This window comes from Dermacentor andersoni, chromosome 7 (genome assembly GCF_023375885.2).
Source record: "Dermacentor andersoni chromosome 7, qqDerAnde1_hic_scaffold, whole genome shotgun sequence".
In the NCBI taxonomy this organism is placed as follows: domain Eukaryota; kingdom Metazoa; phylum Arthropoda; class Arachnida; order Ixodida; family Ixodidae; genus Dermacentor; species Dermacentor andersoni.
Window position 1 is genome coordinate 146,515,943 of NC_092820.1, and position 23,833 is coordinate 146,539,775.

Sequence of the window (23,833 nt, forward strand, 5' to 3'; positions counted from 1 at the left end):
TTATATCTCGTAATTTTTGTTACATATTTTCCTTAGTAGATACAATCGTGTCTTTATAAACTTTACAAGTTACAAACTGTACAACTTTACAAAATTTACAAACTTTGTTCAGTCTTATCTCACAATCTTGATTCTGGCAACATATATTTTTATTACATACATCTCATTAAAAAAAGATTCATACATGAAAAATGGATTCATTCTGCTTTTTGCTTATGTATTACATAAAATATGCAGCGAAGTAGTTTTTTCAGAAGAAAAGATCTTGCGTGCACTGCAAAAAACGCCTATTTTCCCCATGGTAGGGAAAGAGTTAATGCGCATCCAACTATTAGCACATGCAGTGTTGCAGTGCTCACAACTCATCAGTCTACCAGCCCGAAGTGAAGCCAACCCAAGTTCACCAATCTTTTCAAGTAGTAGACACTTGTCAGAACACTTTTATACATTGAGCTATAAGACTTCACAAAGTATTTTGCAATCCCCCTCAGAATTGGCAGGCTCAATCTCAACCACACTTGCTCTACAGGACTTCTGAACGTAATCAGATTAATTGAAAATTCATATTAACAGATGTCAAGATAACAAACTACATAAAAATGGAAGATAATTAATTGTGCCTACCGACTCAACTACATCCCTTTCATGTGCAGATAAATTCTGTCCAATTAAAATATAGTTTAAAAACATTTGTTGCCCTTTCAGCATCTTCAAGACGCGCAACATCAGATTAGATTTCAAGCCCTGAATCTCGCAGAGTGCTCTGCTGCGCTTACAATTATGAACTCCATGCATAAACTCTGAAGTATACTTCCAGTGCGGTAATATTGTAGGCTAATTTCACGTATATAGTGTTGGAAAAGAACAAGCCCACTCAAATTTGACCAGTGCATATCGTTACTATCAAAAACAACAAAAGAGGACAGATTACATAACCTACTTTCATCAGTAGAAGCACACAGACATCTACAGTATTTTTAAGCTGTCTTCACTAACCAGCTATTTAAAACATTATCCTTCTCATTTCTAGGCATCGTATAGGTGTCTACAGTTGCACACGAAGTGCATGAAGGAGATAAACTATGCGATTGAATGGATTGATCAGCTGAATGTTATTGCAGCATATATAGCAGCATGCTGATTCACAAGGCAATATACATACTAGCAAACATTGCAACAAACCACTTGTACGTCTCGTAAAACTGCAATCACGTGAGGCAGTCAAAATTAGGCCTTTCACTTCTAACATGGCAATTACTGACATGACGATAACTGTTAAATTGGTGAGATGAGAAGTACACAAATTATTTTTTTAATGGCTTCTTGCATTATCTCAAACAAACATCAAGCCAGGTTTTAAGACATTTGAAAGCAAAATAAAAAAGAACTGTCAAAGCCTGGATGTAAAAGTTGAAAAATCCACATTTAGTATTCAAAGGGCTAAGACATCCTGCATTAAGAACTAACGAAAAACACATACAGCAAAAAATAAAAAGAAGTACTTCACCCAAACAATTTTCTTTACCTCCAGATGTCCCACATGGCTGAAAGAGGCCATATATTCTCAGTGCACAGTACGATCTACTACTTCAGAGGGAAGACCAGGCCGAAAATAAAGTGCAATGCAACTATATAGTCGAACCCACTTGTAATGATCCCAGATAACAATTTATTGATTAAAACGACCTCATTTCATTGTATTTACGATTTTCCAACCGTGCCTAAGAAATCTGCGCCCAGATATAACTAACATTTTCAAAAGTGCCATAATAATGTTGCAACAAACTCTTCAATCTCAGTCACGATAAAAGGAGTGTGCGTGCGAATTTCCGAAGCACAAAAGCGCGACCAAACCGACGCACTCTGTGCTCCGGTCCAACTGCAACAAAGACACGACCGTCGAGAAATGCGAGCTAGCGCCTCGCGCGCATTTCGGAAGTCACGAGGAAAGCCACTTGCTTTCAACTGTGCTAGCATGTCTCTAGTGTGCTTCAGGACGGCACTGAGCACGGCACTCTTGTTTCTGCGTATTCATGAGGCACCACAATGCATTGGTGGGCTAGTTGGTGCGAATCCATAATTACTTTGTTTAGCGCAAAACAACGGACACAAGAAAGACGACAGGACGAGGTGCTACTCTAGTTGAGAGTAGCGCCTTGTACTGGTTTTCTTCTTTATGTCCGTTGTATTGCGCTAAACAAAGTAATCATGAGGCACCAGATGCACTATGACTACTTGGACAATATGAACCAATTTGGACCAGCAGTCGCTCAAGCATTGCTATCGTATCATTGTTGTCGAAATTCACGTGGCCAGAGTGTGTGAATGCAACACGGTGCCACCCCATGACTGACGTGCAAAGTTGCAAAGAGTCTGCGGCTACTCCGCTGTTATCAGCAGGCGACTGTTTGCGATGGCATTCTACCTTTTTTACCTTGATGCTTCTTTGGCCGAAGCAACATAGAAAAGCTAACTTTACAGCTCTCGGCGCGCATGTGGCTGATGCTGCAGCCCTAACGGCAAGACCTCTGCGAAAAATGCTGCCATGCTGCAGTAGTTTCCGCTTCCAGCCAACTAGATCATTTCGCAGAATTCATACGTGTTCCACTGATGGCAAAATATATCAAAGAAGCTCGACGAAAGAAGTGGCAGGTGATCGGTACCGGCTGAGCACAGTTACAAATGATCTACAACACTGCATTTCATTCTTTAGATGACGTTTTCAGAAGAAATGCGCAACTAGATGTGGGAAAGTGCCAGGCACAAAAATGAAGAGACTGAAAATGCCCTTTTCGGACCAAGTGGTGTTGAACTGTAACTGCTGATGCCAGCTTTAATGTAGTTAACTTCTGCACATGTTGAAGGGTGACTTCACATATAACAAACTACTAATATACAACGACCACATTGAGTTTGTTATAAATGGGTTCGACCATACTCCTTTCATACTTGGCAAGCATGCTGTGGAAGCTTTGCAAGTAGTGTGGTCACAGAAATCTCACTCTGCACGTTTCCGAGTGCTGTTATTAATCTGAGACACCTCCTCCCATATAGCTACTTCATATGTACAGTAGAACCTCATTCATATGTTTCTTTTTTCGAGGGGAGGGGGAGAGAAGAAACATACTAAGCAAGACAATGTACAATCCAAAGTCATTAAATATTTTGACACACTCAGCTGTAGTTGCCACCAACGTAATGCGAAGTGTTGCACGAATCATTAGGAGATTCCGACGTGACACCGGAATACAAAGGCACCAGAGTGAAACGTGACACTTACCTCGTGCCGCCTGAGGCACGGAACGGTGGTGCGTTTTGGTTATAGCCCATTAAAAGCATGCAGTACACTTCGAATGGCATTGCGCTGTGCAACAGGCAGGTGAAGGTACTTATTGCACGCCTCGCGCCTTTTCTTGTGTACATGAACCCTAGTGGTGCGAAAATAGACCATACGATCGCAGTTTGGCAATGCACCGAATGTTGGTGCCGAAAGATCGTTTTTTTCTGGGAACGTATGAACCGGTAAAAGGAGAACTGTAATTGTATTGGCTCCTTTCTCTCTCTATTTTTTTTTTGTCTGAATAGGGAACGTTGGTGCCGGGGAAAAAATTGTACGTAAAAGGATCGTATCAACGAGGTTTTAGTGTCCAAATTACAACTTTAACTCATGGAATGCAAACTTATACAAACCACATATTTGTGCACTTTCGTGCTTCCAGAAGTAACAAAACTATGTTTTGAGTCGCGGGCGCATGTGATGCACTGTGGCCGTGAGTCACAGAAATGTGTCCTTCCTTGTGTTCAATTCAGACCTGCGACTCCTTTCACACACAGTAATAATTAGCTCATACTGGGCTTGATCTTACACTGAATAATGCAATGCATACTAATACCGTTCATGTGTGAATCACAGTCCTGAGTGCATACGCGAACAGAGAGACAAGTCTATCTAGACTTCGTAGCATTGCCTGCTATGTATGAAATGGAGTACAGTAAAGCCTATCGCAAGACAGTGAAGCCCAGCGAGCCACTGCCGGCAACGGCCGACTGGCCTTCACTTTTTCGCGATAGGCTATACAAAGTTACACATTTTTTCACAGCCAGCACTAGGACTTTGGCACTTGAGCGCCGATGCTAAAAATGAAAATAAAACAAAAAGAAAATGGTCAATAGGGGTTGGAAAACAATGCTAGAGGTGGCAGCACAGCGGTGCAGGAGGGAAATCGCCGAGAAATGTGGGGCGGCAGCACCCCCTGCGTGTCGCTTAGAGAACCGCAACAACTGCAGCCAAGAGTAGCCATGCACTACAACAGTAAGAGGAACAAAATGCAAAGGAGGGGGGCTCTTCCACACAGGCTTGCTAGTAGTCATTCAAAAAAAGACACAGGTCACCCGGTCCATCACTTAAAAGCCAACGTGTTTTTTTTTTTTTTCCGAGTGCTAATACCCTAGTTACATGGACACAATAACCGCAATTCGTAACCTTTAGGAGATGTTGTGGATTACGTGACTTAACACTTGTTGAGAGAGTAATTAATGTACATTCCTTTGTGAAGAAGTCGCTTTTATAGAACAAGCTCTCTTATTCTGAGAACATACGAAAATTGAATTGAAACAATATTTCTCAAATCACAACAAATCAGAAAGAGGATTTCATGCAGTTTTTTCTAAACAACTCAAAAGTTAAGGGATAAGCTGAATGTCAGTTATGGCCTACCAGGGTCATGCTTGGGTGCTGGGATAGCACAGCTGTACTTAATCACTGAACTACAGTAACTGCAAGTAGTATTTATGAAGTTATTAAGTATTCCTTGCAATTCAATAGAGATAGGCTACAGCTAAGGTCGTGGTTAACGACGGTTAGTGTGCTCAGGCAACTAGGGTACAAGGTCAGCTACTAAGTCAACCTAAGTCAACAGGGCCGGGAAACTACTGACATGCAGTTACCACAAACTGTGTACCACATGTTTCAGCAGAGGGGAATAAATTCTTTAAAGACAGTACACAAGACACAAAGACAGCAATTTCATTAACACATTATCAGCAGAGGTGGACATCAAGATGTGTCTGTAGTGCCCAATCAGCGGCCTAACATTTACAGAATGTGGTAAGCAATTGATTAATGGGGTTTCCCCTTCCAAAGCTGAATTGTGTGCTATGCAAGGAAGACTGAAGTGGTGAATTGCCAGTTTAACTCAGAAACGCTTTTTTTTAACGCGACAGCATTAAGGAGCTCGTGTCGCAGAAAAGCCGGTGTCGGTGTCAGCGGCGTTGGCCGTGAGCGATAAATCCCAGAAGGCACTTCATAAATAAAAAAACATCTAGCAAGATGGGCTGGTGGGAATCGACCCAGGGTCTCCGAAGTGCGAGACGGAGACGCTACCACTCAGCCACGACTTCCATCGTTCAAAGCGGGACAAAATCGCCTCTAGTGAATGCGGTGTTGCCTTAGAAACGTGCCGTAGAAAGTTATACTGCGGTGTACATCGGTAATTATGACAACGTAAATTACAGAAGTCGCAGTTTCACAAGTAGCGAAGTGCGTTTCCGCTACATTTCTTCTGCGCTCTACGCACACGCAGAGCCATCTTGCGGCAAACACAGAAGACCCCCTCCACGCGATGTACGGCGCTGCCCCGACACATGGCGCGCCACTCGCCCCATGATTGCGTCTGCTTTCATGGCGCGTAGATCGCGACGTTTGGCTCGCGTAGATCGTTTGAGTAGGCTGTGCGAACGGGGTGCTATAACGCTATCGCGTTCCACTCTTGAAGGCGACGCTTAAGCGTCCTCCAATTTTTTTGCTTGCATTTTTCTACATGAGCCCGCATTGCAACCCCATCGAAATGCAGCTCCGGACACAGGTTCTATCCTGCAAAAACACCTGAATTAGTAATCCATAATGTGATTGCATTATTTCAAGCCATGTAGTGCTCAAAGCAGGCTGCCATAGCTATAACATCTGGCCCTTGTCTACAACATATGGTCCAATACCAGTTTAGAAATATTTGTCCACAAATAGTTTGAAAGGGATAGATAAACATGCCAAATAGCTTTCCATGGTGTGTGAAGGCTTTTGGCGAGAGTATGAGAGCTGCGAATGCATTCTGCTTCACATTCTGCGAGTAGAAATCTCCAAACTAGCGAGTGCCAAGGACCTTCACGGAGCAAACACTGCTTTGCCATTGACAGACTTCAGCTCAAAAACTAAAAGCAAGTTCATTACGGTGGTTAAATTACTACTTTCACTTATTAAAATTGCCAATATGTGCCTGCCACTCAAATCCTTGTGTCCCCAACTACGAATAATGAATTGCTGGAAAAATCACTGTGTCAAATGCCCAGTCTTCAATCTTATTTTTTTTTCCCCTAACTCTGCCGAAAACATGGTACACGTTTAACAGCTTGTGCTACAACATAAACCACCTGGGTTGGCAGTTACAACAATCTTTAAAACAAAATAAATTCTGCCTTATATGATAAGCCAGAGTGGGCTGTGCTAATGCAGCCGACTTGCATGTTAGTAAAACCTTAGTTAAATGATTATCGTTTCCACGGCTTTAGCAGTCAACTCTGGCAAGAAATCCAACCAGCCACACCCAGCTCGGTAAACACTGTCCACCCAATAGGAAGAGAAATGTGTGAACTCCGAAGAAGAAGTAAAAAAAAAAAAGGAAAAGAAAGAAGCCAGCAGACTTCCACAAAGCCTGACACAGAGGAAGTGAATTACCCGAACAGCTCCCAGGACGACCGACTTTGACAGCACGATGCCCAAAGCTGTACCCAGGACCCGAAGGAATTCTAGGAAGGAGGAATGTGCCCAAACCTTTCACGTACACACAAAACCAGCAAAGGTTCGGTTTGGCCAACTGAACATGCGCCATCAACCTCTTTAGAGATGCAGCACGTCACTCGACAGAGGTGTACACGAATTCAAGGAAGAGTAGGACAACAACAGTTGCCGCATGCTTACTATAAGGAACAAGTCATTTGGCAATTCATGCCAAGGACATTAGTGGACAAGAATGACATTTCCAGGACCAACAACTTAAAAAATTAGTTCACTGTCCCGAGACTGCATTGTGGAGGGCTCCGGATGGACTTCTACTTCCAGCAGTTCTTTCCTAAAACTGAGTACATGAGCATTTCTGAACTGCAACCACATTGAAACGCTGCTGTTGTGGTCGGGAACTTAACCCACGACCAGAAGCTCATCAGCAAAGTGACATAGCCGCTGGACCAACGTGGCTGGCAGGATTGACAACTAATAATTCCTCGAAGGAAGAAAAAAAATGTGCCTTTTGATAAATGCCTTCGGCGCTGAGAGATTGGTGCTTCTAATTATGCGACATTGCAAAGACCGACCGGAGTTTTAAAAATAGAGGGCAATACTTGTGCTATGCGGAGCGGCCCCAATGGCACAGGCTTCAGGTCGATTTTAACCACCTAGGGTTTGAATGCAAACCTAAATACACGAGCATTTATGCATCCTGCCATTACTGGAATGCCATTACTGGAATTACAGGAATACTGCCACAGCTGAGAACTAAGCTGGGGAATTAGTGTTCAGCAGCAAATTACCACAGCCACTGAGCCCCCAACACAAGTGATGAAGTGCCGAGTGCTTCCCTGGCTCTCACCACGCATAGATCAGTCAATTCCAAGAACTAGTGAACGAGATGGGCTGCAATGACTACGAATTCAAGTTAAGGCTGCATACGGGACCTTTCCAACAGCTCACAAGACACCAGAAAACCCAGAACCCAAATCTAAGTGAAAGAAAATGTGGCAGGAAACCAAATGCGCGCACCAGGGTTCCTTCAAGCGCGAATGAGAGCGCCCGTCAGAAGTAAATTGCTACGAGTGAAACTTCCACTTGTGTGAACTGGAATGGAGACAGCGCTTAAAAACAAACTTTTGCCCTTGCCAACACATTGCTCGCAGCACAGGTCAGCTGGTAGCACCACACGATCGTGTGACCGATAGTACTGTGCCTGCAATCTGATAACTGCTTCTACAATTAAGGGCATGAGCTTGAGCAGCAAAGAAGGAGATGCACGTCGCCAGGCTACATATATATTGTGCCGGGCATGAACCACAGTTCTGGCATGTGCAGGTACAGGCAGACACCGACGATAATCTGCATTGCCAAGCTGTTGCATCTTTAAACATGTCATCAGTGTCTGTCCCCACCACAGGTCATGCCAGGGCCTTAGAGAAGCATAACCTTTGCCCGTTACCTCTTGAACAAGGCCCGAAGGTGTCGGGCATCGCATATTTGTGCGCCATAGCACCAGCAGTTATCAGCAGATGGTCCGGATCGTAATATCGGCCACACAGTCGCGTGTTGATACAAACGAAATCTGCACCTGGCAGGGTCCGGGATGCACGTCATCTTACCGGTTAACCGCAATGGCAACGTTTGGGCAACTGGCAGATCGGCAAGGGACTTCCTTCCATGTTGGTTCGCAATGCCTACTAGATGGCATGCACAACATGCAAGAGATTTCATCACTCTAGTTGTATCCAGACTAAACATCCAAGAAAACTCGCAAGCATACAGGGGGGAGAAGTTGGGTTCTTCACATCAAGCACAAAGGCAACACGGCACAGCACCCACTTTCAACGAGAGCTGTGCGACAATGCAACCAGATGAGGTTGAAGATTTTGGCCATTCACAACAAAAAGCGCACAGCGACTGCCAGAGAGACACGCAAAGGAGATGGCACGTCTGCGCAACCCTGGATCACACACACCATCGGTATCATGCCACATTCACGCCGACACCTCATTCACAAATCCTTTGGAATGCAGCCAAAGGCAGGGGGCATGCAACATGATCATTTTGACAGCAGTTTTCAGCGCTTTCATAGAGTATAACAGTCAGATGTTTTAAGACTTTGTAGACCACTGGCTATTAAGATGTCCAAGTTGCACCTTGCTTCAACTTGAGACGTTCCCACCAATGATCAAAAAGAAAAAAGAAAAAAAAAGAAGAAAAGGGTCTGGCCAATGCCTCCCCCTGCCGAATTTCACTGCATTGTCAAAAGGGTGGTGCTCGTAATTAGACGTGCCCTGGCTGAATTTTGGCTACATTCCGCAGAAGAGACGATGCACAGTTAAAAGCTGCATTCACCAGCCGGACCGAATCGCCAAAGCATTGCCCACAGAGTAAATAGGACTTGGCTCACTAGCACCGAATCTCACCATGCACGAGGGCTCCAAAGACAAGAGCTGCTTGCGGTGGCAGAGAGTCTGGTGCACACCAAACCTCGCCACGTTGCATTCGCGGAATGAATTGGCGATTCTGTCCGTCAAGTGAATCTACCTTACAAGACTCCCGGGGGGTTTGGGAGGATCCACACAGGCGAAGACGCAAGCAACGTGGGGGGTAGCCGTAGAGTAGCATGTAGCTAAGGGTGCACCCAACCAGGCCACACACAGCAGCTAGCCAGGGAGTAGCAGCGGAAAGGTGCCAGGAGTAGTCAAAACACCGACACACGTTACACATGTTGGGAGTAGGGAAGAAAGAAAAAAAAAAACCACCAGACACGCAAACGTACAGCAGACTGGGATGATGGAAGCAATGCGGAAAGAAGATGAAAAAAATAAAGAGGGTGAAAGGGGGATGAAAAAAAAAAGCGGCGAGAGAAACGGGTGGACCAGTGTACCGAGAATACGAACCTCCGTCCATGGTTAGTTGCCGAGGATCTGGAATATCCATACCATTCTCCACGTTGAGCGCTCTCTGCAGGATATTGAGCGTGCGCTTGCGTTCCTCGTCCGGCAACAAGTAGCGACCCCTGTCCACACGCCGCATCCGCAGGTTGGTCAGCACGCACTCAAAATCTGCACAGGGGAAGTCCAATGTCAGTGGTGAAGGGCCCATCCATGTTGTAGGGTGAAACATCAAAGAATGTAAAAGACAAGTGCCAATGATGCTATGACACTAAAAAAGATGGCCCATAAACAGGGTGACAGATAAGCTTAAACAAGAAAACTTGGCAACTATGACTTGTCATGCAGTTACTGTATTTGCTTGATTCGAACGAACACTTACAGAAAAATTTACTACTAAATGGCATGCAAATGGCAAATTTATTAGGCTTAGAGCAGCTTAAAGAAAACTCTAATAACGCCCTGCCTCATACTATGCTTGAAGGCGATCAGATTTGCTTGGATTTGTGCAAGAGAAATTTCTCCGTATGCAGTCGGACTAGAGCATTACCATGTTGGTGATCTCTGTTGCCGGAGATCGCCATGAAGATAAAAAAAAAAAAAAACAAGCCACGTTTTTTCGTACCACTTGGCTCTCGCGAAGGCATACGAGGTGGTGCCAATCACATAGATGCAAAGCCGCACAAACACACACATACACACAAAGATGTGACATCATCTCCAAGACACATGTGCTCTGTTCACACACCATATGCAAAAAGCAACCAAAAGATTTAAAAAAAGGGGGGGGTCCCACATTAGGAGATTACAATGCTAGTGCTAACCGAAAAAATAAAAAAGAAATTGTGCCATCCCCTGGAGCGTTTTGTCAGCCAAGGAAGAGTGAGCATAACCTCCAAGACGGGAGGATGTCGGGCGCACTCTATTGAAAGTATGAGCCTGGAGGCTACACAGCAGTGGCCAAGCGAGCAGGAAATACAACATGGCGGCCCTCAAGATGGGGTAGTGTGCCTCGGAATGAGCGATTTAGTCCGGAAAACTGAACATTGGGCCCTAAATTTGTTCAAAAAATCGGTCGCAAAAATGCATTAGCTCTATGGGAACCCTGACGGTGCAACTATGAAGTCCAGCATGTCCATCAAGGCCAAAGTCTTGGAGTTCGAAAAACCCGTCCACGACTGTATAGAGTCAAAGCTCATTATAACAAAGCTGTATTCGACATGAAAGTACATTTATTACAGTAAAACCTCATTAAACCGTACCCGCTTAACCCTTTGAGGGTCGAATTATTTTGAAAAAAAACTTTCCGAGGTGGTCAAATTACTTTATTGCGGATCTTGAATGTACAAAATGTATAAAGTCAGGAATAAATAGTAAAAAATAATTAGGAACAGTATTTTGGTGTCGGCATCACTCAGAACTGCAAAATGTTCAATAGTATTTCCGAGCGTGGTACTCCTTGAAACACAGGTCTACGCATAGCGCCTTATCGCGGTGTGCACACCTAAAATGCGTGTCTGTTCTCTCGGAGCGAGGAGTTGTGTTGGCGCACACATGACATCTCTGCGTGTGGCTGCTTTGGGCAGAGGTCTGAGGCACCCTCTCGCGTAAGCGCGTTGCCGCAGAGAGGGAGAATACCTCGCGAGCGGCGGTGATAAACAAGCTAAGAACAGCGCCAATCAAGATAGAAATCAACTTCTGCTGCCCCTGTGATAGCGTGCCGATAAAGAGAAAAATCACGTTTCGCGCGCCTCCGTTGCGATCACGCGGTGGAACCGAAACCGCGAAAGCGCGCTGCCACAGAGAGAGAATACCTCGCGGACGCCGCTGATAAACAAGCTAAGAGCAGCGCCAATCAAGATAGAAATCAACTTCCACCGCCCTGCAAGAGAGTGCCGACAAAGAAAAAAATGACGTTTCGCGCGTTTCCGTTGCGATCACGCGGCGAAACCGAAACCGCCAAAGGGGCGTTGCCGCAGTCTGAGCGACGCGCTGAAGCTAGCAATCAGTTCTGTTTATCTCCCCAAGAAAGTAGCACCAATTTCAAACGCATCTTGTAAGTGCTAAGAGGTGGCAGCAGCTCCCAGTGAGCAAGCATCGTCATTATGGCGCGAAATTTCAAACGGAGGGTCGGAACCGTACCCGTACGGCAGAGACCTTGCGGGACAGAAAACCGCCGCCGTACATGTACGGCGAAAACCTTCAAAGGGTTAAACAGTAGTTTCGGTTTAAAAGTAGTAAAGTCAATTCCCCGACTCAGCGGCCATTGAACATAATGTATTTTGTATCCGCATAAACCGTACCAGCTTATTGCGTATGCATCGGTTAAAACGTAGAGTTTCCACTTTTCGTCGCGCAAATACGGCGGTGCGTCGTCTCCACCGGGCGGTCCGCCAGAACAAGCCTCAGAGATCGGTACAACGGCCTCCAAGCGCCCTGTGCGTTTGCACGTGAATCCGCATCAACATCAACATCATTTCGACGCCGTGCCAGAGAGCGTTGTGGCGTCGTGCAACTGAAGACTCGCGTCATGCCGAAGCTCGGATAAAAAAAAACGCCAGGTGCTCAGCATAGAAGAAAAATTAGACATTGTCCGTGCTATCGAACGTGACCCGAAGAAGTCGGCGCTGGCCCGCGACATGGATCTGCTGTTGACTACAGTGTGTGGCATTTGGAATGCGAAGTTGCTCGGCAGCGCTGCTTCGACCGCGAATAGATGTCGGCTACGAGGTTCGACTTTTCGCCGTCGTTGCCTCTGTTGCTGCCGAAGTGTTGACTAGCGACAGTGATGAGGACGACACGGAAAGCGACAGCACAGGCGATTCAGGCCCGACAGTGGCAGAAGCTGGGCGTTACGTCAGCCTCGTGAATGCAATCGTCGCAACGAGAATAGGGGAGCGATAACGTAACTATTCCAAACGAAAAGTTTTCCAAACTCCGGCACCCAGCAATGAAAAAGGCACCTTGGGACTTATGCAGCACTAATGCGCGCGTGCACGGAGAATACGTAACGCCAACAAGGAATCTGCCGTGCGAGTGTTTGCTGAGAGGAGGGGGGCTGGCTGAGAAGCTGGCACGCAGCTTGAGTAAGTTTGAGGCTGCTGTCGTCGTGCTAGGCCGCCGCGGCATCAAACGAAACTAACACTTATGTCGCGCGAAGTGAATAAATACTGCATGTTTTTTTCCCCTTTCATCGCACTCTCTCTGAGTTTCGTTTTCGACAGGTAAGTGGGCGATCTCATGCTATTTCGGTTAAACAGTACTACCGTTTAGTACGTAATTTTTTCGAGCTCCGACCGACTACGGTTTAACGTGGTTTCACTGTATATCTAACACCGTATTTACCCGATACAAGCCTGCACCTAATTTTCGTGGGATTAAAGTAACATAATAAAAGTGCAACTGAATGTAATATGCCCCTGGATTATAGAATAAAAAGACAGCACTTCCTTATGTTTGCAAACAGAAAAAAGCAAGATGTGCAGAATTAACGTTCACAGAATTTTTCTTTTATTTTAGCATTCATGAAAGAGGTGCATTGTCATCCTTATTTGCATTACATTGGCCACAAATACGAAGTGCACAGAGGCAGTATCCCAAGCGATCACTTTTAGAGATACTACTCACTTTTAGAGATACTACTATCACTTTTGCAAGATTTTACATTACCGTACTTACTCGAATCTAGCCCGCACTTTTTTTCCGATAAAATGGGCCTAGAAATTGCAAGCGCATTAGAATCGAGTGCGGGCCTAAATCTGCGTTACCATATCTCCATTGGCGCTTCGATATGCCTGCCTCATGTGCGTTTCGAGCCTAGCTGCCATAGCTTCCTTCACGTGTGCTTAGGTTAGTCCACCATCCATCCTTCTTCCCGTTTTCTGCATTTGCTTTGTCAGCATGGAAGTCTCCACTGCGAAGACGCGCCGAGTTCATCATCATGCCATAATCAAAAGGAATGTGATCACGTGTGCAGAGACGGACTGATATCGAGCAGCATCACTGATTTTTGGAGTTCACAAAACTTGTGTGCAGGACTGGCACAAACAGGAGAGACGTTCTACTCCAGCGGCTGCTGCGCACGGCGCAGCCCCTATCTCGAAAGCAATCTGCGATGAGGACAGGGTCTACGTGTCTAGGCAGCACTAAGGTCAATTCACTTGCTCCTGATAATGCACTTCCTCACTCCAGCGTTTTGATAGCGGGTTTTCATGGTCACTGAGTGAGGCGTGTTCGTGTTTGCTTGTGGCCGCGTGATACCGTGCTTGTTAATTATAAGTAAATGCTTACAAGTTTATACAGCCGATAAAACTTGTACGCTTACTTCGTATAGCTGTCCACTAATTTGCAATTGCAATTGATGCTTTGCCTTTTGGGCGAAACCGACTTCTTATTAATCACAACTTTAGTGTACTGGGACTAAATCTTTGTTTTTCCAAATGAGAGAAAGTTGTATTTCTGGATGAAAAAATGAGGTGCGCGGTTTCGCAAAGGACTTTTCTTTCTTAAGGTCTCAGCAAACAGGTGTGCGTTACAATCCAGGGCGTTCTTTTTCTCTTTCATTTTGGTCACGGAAAGCAGGTGCACATTACAATTCAGGGCGCCTTAGAATCAAATAAATATGGTACTTTGCATCAGACTTGACAAAGTATGTGGCCAAGAGAAAGTGAGCTAGGAACAGCACCAGAAACACTAAGGCATCTGGTGCTTCGTCGCACCGAAGTATCACCGAAAGTGACTGAGTGAGAATACCACTCCAATCGTAGTAGAGCACGAAGTGAACCCACAACAACCTCCACGAAAATGTGCTCTGTTGCCATTTTGTGATGGCAATGACGCTGCGTCCTACAGCTCTAACAAGCTGTTGCCAACACCTCAAACGAGGCTTAGGTTTCATATCGGATTGTAACATACAGGAAAAAAAAAAGGTGCGTTAGATTTGGGTAAATATGGTATTTATTAGTATGCATGCCAATATATGCAAAAAAAAAATCAAGATTTTAAACTTACTTCTTTACATCCGTGTTCAACTGTATATTCACTTGAACATTTTCAGGTTTCTTTTTAAATTTTAAATATGAAAATTGGAGTAGTCTTACAATTTAGGGCTTCTTTACTTATCTGGGTAAATATAATGTCTGCTTTCTTAGATAATCTAAGTGAGCAGGCCGAACGGAGCCATATGCTCCAGACAGTTTTTCCTTAAAATGTGAGCTAAAAAAAAACGAGCATAGTTTTCTTTTTCTTAAAATTTGAGCTAAAACAAACAAACATACGGAACATGCTGTACATTCCAGGTTCCCCCGCATACAGAATGTGTGGACTTCAAAACCCAGTCAGCTACAGCGTGGCACCTCACAATTCCTTGGTTTCTGCGGACGTTTTAAACCGAAGAAAGACGAAAAAACTGGAATGACAGCGACTCACCCGTGTTATCGTAAAAGTCAGGAGCGTAAATATCTGGCTCGCTGTCATTGTTCAGCCACTGGATCTTGAAGCGCTTGCTGCTCTTGTAGACGTTCTGTGCAGTGCGGCATACATAGAAGCTCCCTACAACAGAAGACATTCCTTTATTACCATCATCACCAGCAGAAGGAGCACAACGGGCAAGGAGCAAGTAAAGCCCTGCTTTTCACCCTTATACATTACTCAAGTCAAAAGTTTCAAAATTAGTACTAAGCAATGTTAAAAAATATAAAAGCTCCTCACAACGAAACTGACGTAAAGGAATTGCGATAGGTTCTACTGCCAACTTATACATACTCTTTGTGAATTGTCTTGTACTTGCTGTGGCAAGGTATTGTGGGTGCAATCTAGCATGCGCTCAGTGAATGACAGTTGCGGCCTCTGATGTTTCGGTACAGACCTTTGTACCTTCTTGTGAAGTTTTTTCACAGTTTTTTTTAAATTATTATTATTATTAGACATATGACACACAAGAGGCTTCAGACAAAAGGCATCACAAACCAGTGCAAACACTAGGCAGAATCAAACCTCATTACAAAGAAGTCGCACCTGACACGAAACTACCTTCCTTAGGTTCGACATTTGTTATAAGCACATTTTGCAGACTGATATCAGCAAGGAACTTCTTAGGTTTACTTCAACATATCTGATAATTCATTATACCGAGGCACGAACTCAAATTGCTATAGCAGCTACAAAGAGATCAGACGTTTTACAAGTGGCACTTTAGCAAGCGCCATTTGCCCCCACAAACATTAACTGGCCATTGGGGCACATGTGAGTAATTCCTAAAGCAGAAAATTTGAAGACTCACCCGGCACTTAGTAATAAAGTACAACTGACGAGCTGAGCTAATCCTTGGCAGTTTTTACCAGAAAGTAGTGGTGGGCGAATATTCTAAGTTTCGAATACGAACCAAATATTACACACTAAATATTCTGATTTGAAAATGAACTATTCGGTATTTTCAAATATCGAAACTAACCAAATATTTTGCAGTAACTAACTGTTAAAGTCGGGTTACTGTTCTCTGTCTGCTAAACAATGTATCAAGTTATCAAAAGTGAAACCATAACAGAAGTTTTCGAAGCAATGTAGAAATAAAAATGGTAATGCAAGCTTTGTTTAGGTTTTGCGGCCGGAGCCAACATGGCAGCAGGTTATTTTTGCTTGTAGTCTGCCTTTTAGCATTTCTTGCAGCCTAGTGATGTAGCAGTTTCATCTTTTACATAACAACCAGTGCTCTTTCCCTTGCAACGGGCCCTTCTCTCCCTGTGTATACCACACCATGCCCTTTAGCAACTTTTTCTTTCTCTTTCAAAAAGATCTGATATGCGGATAAAACTGATTAAAATTTGCTTTTTCCTTTTAGGTTGCCAGTACAACTATGGTACCTAATTATACCGAAATGATCATTCCTGCTGTAAATATATGCATCTGGATTTGACTATTCAATATTCAATACTTGCTATTCGTATTCGAAAAAGTAGATATTTGCCCTCTTCTACCAGAAATGTGTGGACAAACCCAGCTCTTCCAAGTCTCAGAAGCGGTTAATAATTTACTAAATTATGGGGTTATATGTCTCGGAAACCGCACAGTCGGTCATGCCTCCTTGCCAGTTGTTTTGGCAACACCACAACTTGAAAAGACGTCACGGGTGCAAGCTTGCAACCAGCTGCAAGGGTGCACTCGTGTCCTTCTCCGAGTGCACATTCAAGGTTGCGTTTTTTACGCAGTCCAGTGGATCGACCACGCAGCCCCCTTGCCGCCATTTCCTCCCACTCACCGGTCTCGTTGCGCACGGCCAGGAACTCGCCCTTCTGGAACACCACCACCTTGTCCTCCTGCTGGGGCGCCTTGGGAGAGCTGGTGCGCAGCACAAGTGTGGGCAGCACACCCGGCGACTGGAAGGGCTGGTACTGTAGCCGCATACGCTTGCTCGCCCGCCCCGACCCACCACCGCCCGCCGTGTCGGACGAGGAGCCTGGCGACCGCGGACTCTCGCGTTTGCGGGCTCTCCGAGGAGGCGGTGTGGTGTCGGCTTCCTTTGCCGCCCTGCGGTGAAGAGGCGAGAAAAACGAATTCTGCGTGCTGCATGTGCCAACACCACGATCCGATTACGAGGCGCGCTATAGCGGGGAACTCCGCATTTATTTTGACCACATGGGTTTTTTTTGTTTAACCCTTTGAGGGTCAAGTTTTTTTCGCCAAGATGTTTTTGCGAGCAGAGTCTCGAGAAAAGAAATGCAGGCATGGCAGCATCATTTGTATATGGTGGCATCGTTTGTATACACCAGCGCCCACCTGTGTGAGCACATGTAATCACACTCCTGTGAGCAACGGACAAGCGGGCATCTAGCGGTGACCCTTTCAGAGATTAGAAACCAGACAGACATCAGATTTTAGCAGCACATGAATGGAACCAGCCCACGAGATGAAAGCAAAACTAAATGCTGGCTAAACTAAACAAACTAAACGTACGGACGCACGAGCGGTCCCTGAAACACCAGCATAAGAAAACTAAGAAGCTATGGAGCAAGAAAATAGTTGTTGTAAACGGCAAACATCACTCACGCAGGCGGAGAGCTGCTGGTGGGCGCTGCACTCTCCACAGTGCTGGAAGCAGCAGCTGCGGCCCCTCGCCTGCCAGAGGATTCGCGAGGCGGTGGTTTTGCTGGCGCCCGCCCGGCGGTGGCGGAGGCCCCAGCGGTGGGACCAGGGGCGCAGTTGCGTGAGGTTCGGCGACTTCCTGCTGAAGGCGTGGCGCCTTCGGAGTTTCCCACAGTAGCTGGTGCCGCAGCTGATGCAGCCTTGCTTCCCGTAGATGCTGCAGCGGATGCTGTGCCGCTTTTCGAGGATGCTTTGCTGCAAAGGAAAGGAATTTGTCACGTGGGGAGGGGGGAGGGGGGGGGGCATGATGTGCTCGGTGTGAGCATGAACACTGCCCCACACCGAGCATTCGAATAATGCACCTTGTCCTGAAAGTACTGTTGTGCAGCAAGTGGACAGTGCTTTCAGTTGTCGTCGCTGTTGCGTACTACGCCACAATTTCATCCTGTTGGCTTCTGGACTGCCTATTTCAAGTGTTCCTCAAATATCCTTAATGCAAAACACATTAGGTCTTTGAGAGGAATACGATTACTGAACCTTCACTGGGTGTCTAGACTAAGGTGTCTGACATAAGCTATCGTCAGCAAAAGTAGAATGTATTGGAGTGCCACGTATTACATCCTCTTACCTTGTCCTGTTTACCTTATGTATATAGGGAAAAAGAAAAAAAGCATTCACTTCAGAAAACAAAAAAAGACATTTCAATACAAGGCAGCCCAAACTAACGAAATTGCAGCGGAACAGTGTGCTAGAATGAGTTAAAATGCAAATGCCCATTGACGGTAAACCAGACAGCAAAGAAAGCACAAACACCGTGTTTGGTGAAGCTGACCTGTTTGCATTGGCGTGACGAGCTGCTCTCGAAGTGACGGCGGGTGCATCCTGGGTTACTGCAGCCTTTGTGCCATGCTTTTCAGGTGACTTCTTTTCCTGCAAGTGAAGTTAAGAAATTTGTTTTTTTAAGTGGCAGTTTCAACAAATCGCATCAAATTGTGGCGTTCCCAAAATGGAGTTCCCAACATCCCAAAGTCCCGCACGAGCTATGAAACACGCCACAGTGGGGGAGGGCTCTGGATTAATTTCAACCGCAAAGTACATCTAAATCTAAGTAAAAAACCATTTTGCATTCCACCCCCGTCGGAACTAGGCGGCTGCAGTCGGGAATCGTTCCCATGACCTTGCGCTCGACAGCAGAACACCACAGTCACCGAGCCACTGCAGCACGCACGGTATTCGAAAACTTACAGCAAATATTAGCAGTCTGCACAAATTCTCTGTAGAGGATGCAACGGCACTGTTCATACCATAGTAGTCTGTTTCACACATGGCATGCAATGCTACAAAGGATAATTTGTCTCACTGCTCGTAATTTCAACCAAAAAATAGTGCGCCACATATGAAAGTATGCATCATGCAAATAGATGTAATGTTGTCTCATACTTGTTTATGTCACCCTATATGATGCCATTACTATGTGGAAGGCGTAGCAGATATGATCCTATTTACTACCAAACGAGCTGATTGCCATGTTTCTGCGACCAGCAGCCACTGCGGACAGGTTACACTTGTGACCAAGACAGCACAGCACCAAGGTGAATAAATAATATGTAATTTGACATAGCCTTTACATCCACAAGCTGTAGTGACAATATACAGCTACATGCGCCTCTTGAATGATGCATATGGTTGCTCCAACAAAGAAGACGAACCGGCCCTTGCTCGAGCTGCCAGGTATATTGGTCAACACAGTAAGTGCTTCATTCGCATAACAATATGAAGTAGTTATTCTGCAGAAGGCATGCAGACAGAGTGAGAGTGCTATGACTGCACTACCTGTGTCAAACGGGCAAGTATAGCGATGTAGCATTAGATTACTATCCCTACCTAACCAGCCACTCTTTGAAGGTGCACTACACGCTCAGTGTAACTAGCTACCATCAGCTAGTTAGCTTTAGCTAACCAACCCCTTTTTGAACAACATAGGTGCTATGTGCTGTATGGAACTACGCCACTACTAAAGTAGTGTGGAGCCTGGCAACACGGTCATTTCAATGCAAGCATTCCACTGCGATATTTAGCCACTGAACCTGCTTTGGCTTGCAGATATTGCCAAGCACCCTTTTCCACTAAGTTGCACAAACACTTCAAAACATGCCAAAGCACCCTGCACAATGGCAATGCAAGTTGTTTCTCCAGGTTTGAAGTCTAACCACAACAGGTACAGCGAAAAGTATGTCAAAATGTGCCAGCACGGGCGTCTTCACTGCAACACATTTGTCATCCAGCAAACAGAACTGGCACACATTCACAGTAGATTCTGTTCACAATAATTGATTAATTAGATTTCATTAATGCATACATGGAGGGAACAAGAAAATGGAGCATACGATGAACAGTAGGCTCGAAACAGTGAGTGCATGCACTGTAAAATGTACCGCATAAATGGTATTTAAAACTTTTTTTACAATACACGTACTGCCCAATGTGAAAGGCTAACATCAATGAACACAAGTTAATGAATGTCTCCCAAAATTCAGAACCCAGTATACACATTAAAGCTGCATCGAAGAGATAAAACTACCAAAAGATGACATACAGGTCATAAGGCAACTTCTAATTACGTTGTCAAAGTGAAAGGTGCGTTACTCATTCAAGTAAAGCTTTGGAAAAGGAACTGTATTTAGGGATTAGTAACATCATCCATCATGCTAGTAACATCATCCGACTTTTCTACACTAACGATTATTGTGTCATCTCTCTCCAAAACAATTCGCAAGCAGTCACACACTTATCATTTAAGATGCCTGCAATTCCAACCAAATAGTTTGTAACCTAAACAGAGTGGTTGCACAAAATTATACACATATTAGATCTATTAGATGGTTAGAGCATCGCACGCGTAATGCGAAGAAATGGGATCATTCCCCACCTGCGGCAAGTTGTTTTTGCATCCACTTTCATTGGCATTAACTTATTTCTTTAATTCAATTAATAAGTGCAAGTAATTTCCCCTATGTTTTCCATGGTGTCTTTGTTGGCTTCTCATGATACGATTAATAAAATCAGCCCCTCAGTTAACCCCCTTTCTTCTCGATCTTACAAATATTAGAAGGCACACAGTGACATATCTGCCGCAGATGGGCTTTCTCCAAAGGTCAGCTGTAAAGTGGTGGTAACATACAGTCGTGGGCTAAAGCCTAAGAAAGGAGATGCAGCAAGAAAAAAATTTTTGTGGCCTGGACAGCAGTACGAAATCGAGTATGTGTTACAACCCACATTTACAAGTTCGACTAGCTGCAAAGTACTGACCCAATTTCACATTAGACTGTAGTGACAAATCTTTCCCTTTTCCCGTTTCGCCTCTGCACTTTTGCTCCCTAGAGTACATAACATGAAGCCACAATGTATATCCTCTTTCCACAAGACAGATAACTGCTTTCCAGGTAAGTTTCTATTACTGAGTGGTATGCTAAAAAAATTAAAAATAATTTTTTCTGTTAAAACGTTATGTTTAAAGCAGCATTTCCATGTACGTGGTCGGAGTAACCGCGTCATCGTGTATTTGTTTATATCCCCTTTGTCCGAACACGGAGATCTCAAGACTTAATGCTGCGTGTTGGGTTGTCATTTCAATGCTTCATCATAGATTTGTGTCATGACACGGTACTCCAAATAAAAATTCGCTTCACAGTTGTTTTTCATCGTTTGTGGCTACACAATGACATACCCTAAATCAAATGTCAATTCTCTCGAAGGCAGACAGCAAGATTACAATTAAACCACCTCCACACACTTCCTCATGCATTTGACTTCATATCTGGCATGAGCAAGGAAATCACTTCCAAGTAAATATTGAAAAGTACTAAAGGCAATGAGCAATTTGATGTACAAGGGGTCACGAAAGGATTTAGCAAGGAAAAGCACTTTGTGGAGGTTAGTGATCACGCAGACAATGCTGCAGCACAGGGGTGCTAGGCTAATATGTATAGCCCCCCCCTTTTTTTTTAAAGTGGCCACGCAAGTGGTGATGACATTGGGAGACCGACCTGCTGAGGTGTTCCTTCAGAATGGTTCTGGACCAGAAGTGGAGTTGGGCCATCTTTACAACCATTTGTAGCTGGCTCCATGCTGTCCTCGTTTCAGTTGCTGATTACTTCACCCTGCCGCAAACAACACCAGCACAGACATACATTGTGAGAGAGGGAGAGAGAGAGAGATTTATTGCGATAGAAAAGCTGGGAGATCGGCCTAAATCAATTATCTGATCTGCTTCATTGAGTGAGCATGCTTGCAGTGCAGGAACTAAGAACTTGCACAAATATGAAAAAAATCCTCATAATAGTGAGTGTGTGCGTCAATTTTGCAGCCTTTTTATGCAAGGGCTCCGTGCCAGTCTGACTTACAACTTCGATAAAGTCGCTTACTTCTTGTTATTTTATTTTGCGTGCGCCGCAAGTGAGCTTTGACCTCACCTAGACGACCGCAACCGAGAGGGGCTACATGTTCCGTTCCATCGCGCTACTAACGCGATTTAGGTTAGCGGTTATCGTGTAGCCCCGGAATTTTAAACCAGCAGACGCAAACGCGCGTCCAGACGTATCGCTTACATACACTAGCACACAGACGGCTCGTTACGTGTAGGTCGGAAGCACTGTAACGCCGCAAATAAAAAAAGGTCGAGAGGGATGGGGAGAAGCAACAGTGCTACTTTTTTGCTAGCTCGTAACAGCTAACGCAGGACCCTCGCGTCATCAAAGCGAGAGGATCGCGCCACCAGCATAACGGCGGACGCGCGTCGTTGATCATCATGTTTACAAACCGATTACAGCTCGAGGTCCCCGCGAAGAGGAAAAGCATATTTTACAACACGACCAATAAGGCGCCGAGGGCCTGCGAAGAATGTTAATGACTGCAGTTAAAAGGACGACACGCTCTTTGCAAGTAGTCACGCCTCGTACTACGTCGAACGCTTTCCAAAGCGGCAACTTTGAGACGCGCGTCAGTTTTAAAAGGAACGCTGCAAAGAACATCACCCACTGTTCGGAAACGCCGAGAAGAGACGCTTCCGCGGGCATTGCACAGCGAATCGCGGGGGGTCTCGGCCAGCAGGGCAACGCTCGTAACGGAACACGCAAAAGTCGGGACCCGCGGCAGATGCACACATGAACTGCGAGCGCCGCGCTGTTTAGGCTTCAGCTCGGCGCGAAGCGTTGCTGGCTTGTTCCTGGGCGCTCCTCAAGGCAAAACCTTTCGAAAAGCTTCAAACACAGCCGCTAAGCCTAAGCGTTGGGCGCGCTTTGCGAAGCGGCGGCGTTCGACTAGCTCGACATCCGCCGCTCCTTTTTCTATTCTTTCGGTATATTTTACATTTTTTTCTTCCCCCGACCAGAGGGAGTCTACGCGGCAAAGACCTGTCCCCGCAGTGCATTCGAACACACGCACACACCTGCTCGATCCACGCTCGTAGCGGGAGCTGCTGTCGCAAGCCCGCAGGCGCGGCGTTTGCTCTGCCCCGGGGAACGCGCCCGCGAAAAATGTTCGTCCCAGCAGCGCGTCCGAACCGGCACGGCGCTACGAGGGACAGCGCTACTTTCTTTCGATCACTTGCCGCCGGTGTGTCGTTCCTGGCACCGAAATCTCCGCGCAAGCCCGCAGGTCGCCGCAGAAAAGGGCCACTTACCGCACACTTTCTACGCGTAGACGGCGGAGAAATGACGTTTCAGAGGCCGACCGGCAGTGTTGCCGTGTTCCAGAGCGCTGCTGCCCGGTTATCCGTCATGTCGGCCATGTTAGGAGAGCGGCGGTCGGTGGCGGCTATGTTTGCGAGAGAAGCCGGTTCTTCTCATTCACCGCGCGAGGCGTCGCTTGCGCCACGCCAGGGCGTGTAACGGCGTCGACGCTTGTTGCCGATGGTCATCGACGAAACAATATTTCAACGGTCGGCCCGTTACACGGGCATTCATGAGGGTTTACGCTCACCGCCAAATACCACACACACGCTACAGCACGAACACCAAACAAATGGGAGCTGGCTTCGCAGTCATTGATTGGCTGGAGGAGTCGGAATCATCTTTTG

General features: G+C 45.6%; 1 protein-coding gene across 4 annotated transcripts in view; it reads right to left on the reverse strand.

The window, feature by feature from the left end:
• The window catches only part of LOC126533657 (poly [ADP-ribose] polymerase tankyrase-like), a 106,510-nt gene extending 82,767 nt beyond the window's left edge, over positions 1-23,743 (reverse strand). For 2 of the 4 annotated variants that reach the window (XM_050180842.3, XM_050180837.3), the window contains exons 1-7: positions 23,438-23,743; positions 21,804-21,917; positions 18,590-18,687; positions 17,722-18,012; positions 16,934-17,202; positions 15,106-15,228; positions 9,685-9,849 (exon numbers count right to left, since the gene is read on the reverse strand). In XM_050180842.3, the coding sequence (XP_050036799.1) occupies positions 9,685-9,849; positions 15,106-15,228; positions 16,934-17,202; positions 17,722-18,012; positions 18,590-18,687; positions 21,804-21,884 (1,027 nt within the window). In that variant the 5' untranslated portion in view covers positions 21,885-21,917; positions 23,438-23,743. Of the gene's footprint in view, positions 1-9,684; positions 9,850-15,105; positions 15,229-16,933; positions 17,203-17,721; positions 18,013-18,589; positions 18,688-21,803; positions 21,918-23,203; positions 23,356-23,437 lie in introns of those variants that run through there. The other 2 variants (XM_050180843.3, XM_050180840.3) reach the window with 2 other exon arrangements.
• Positions 23,744-23,833: the final 90 nt, after the last annotated feature.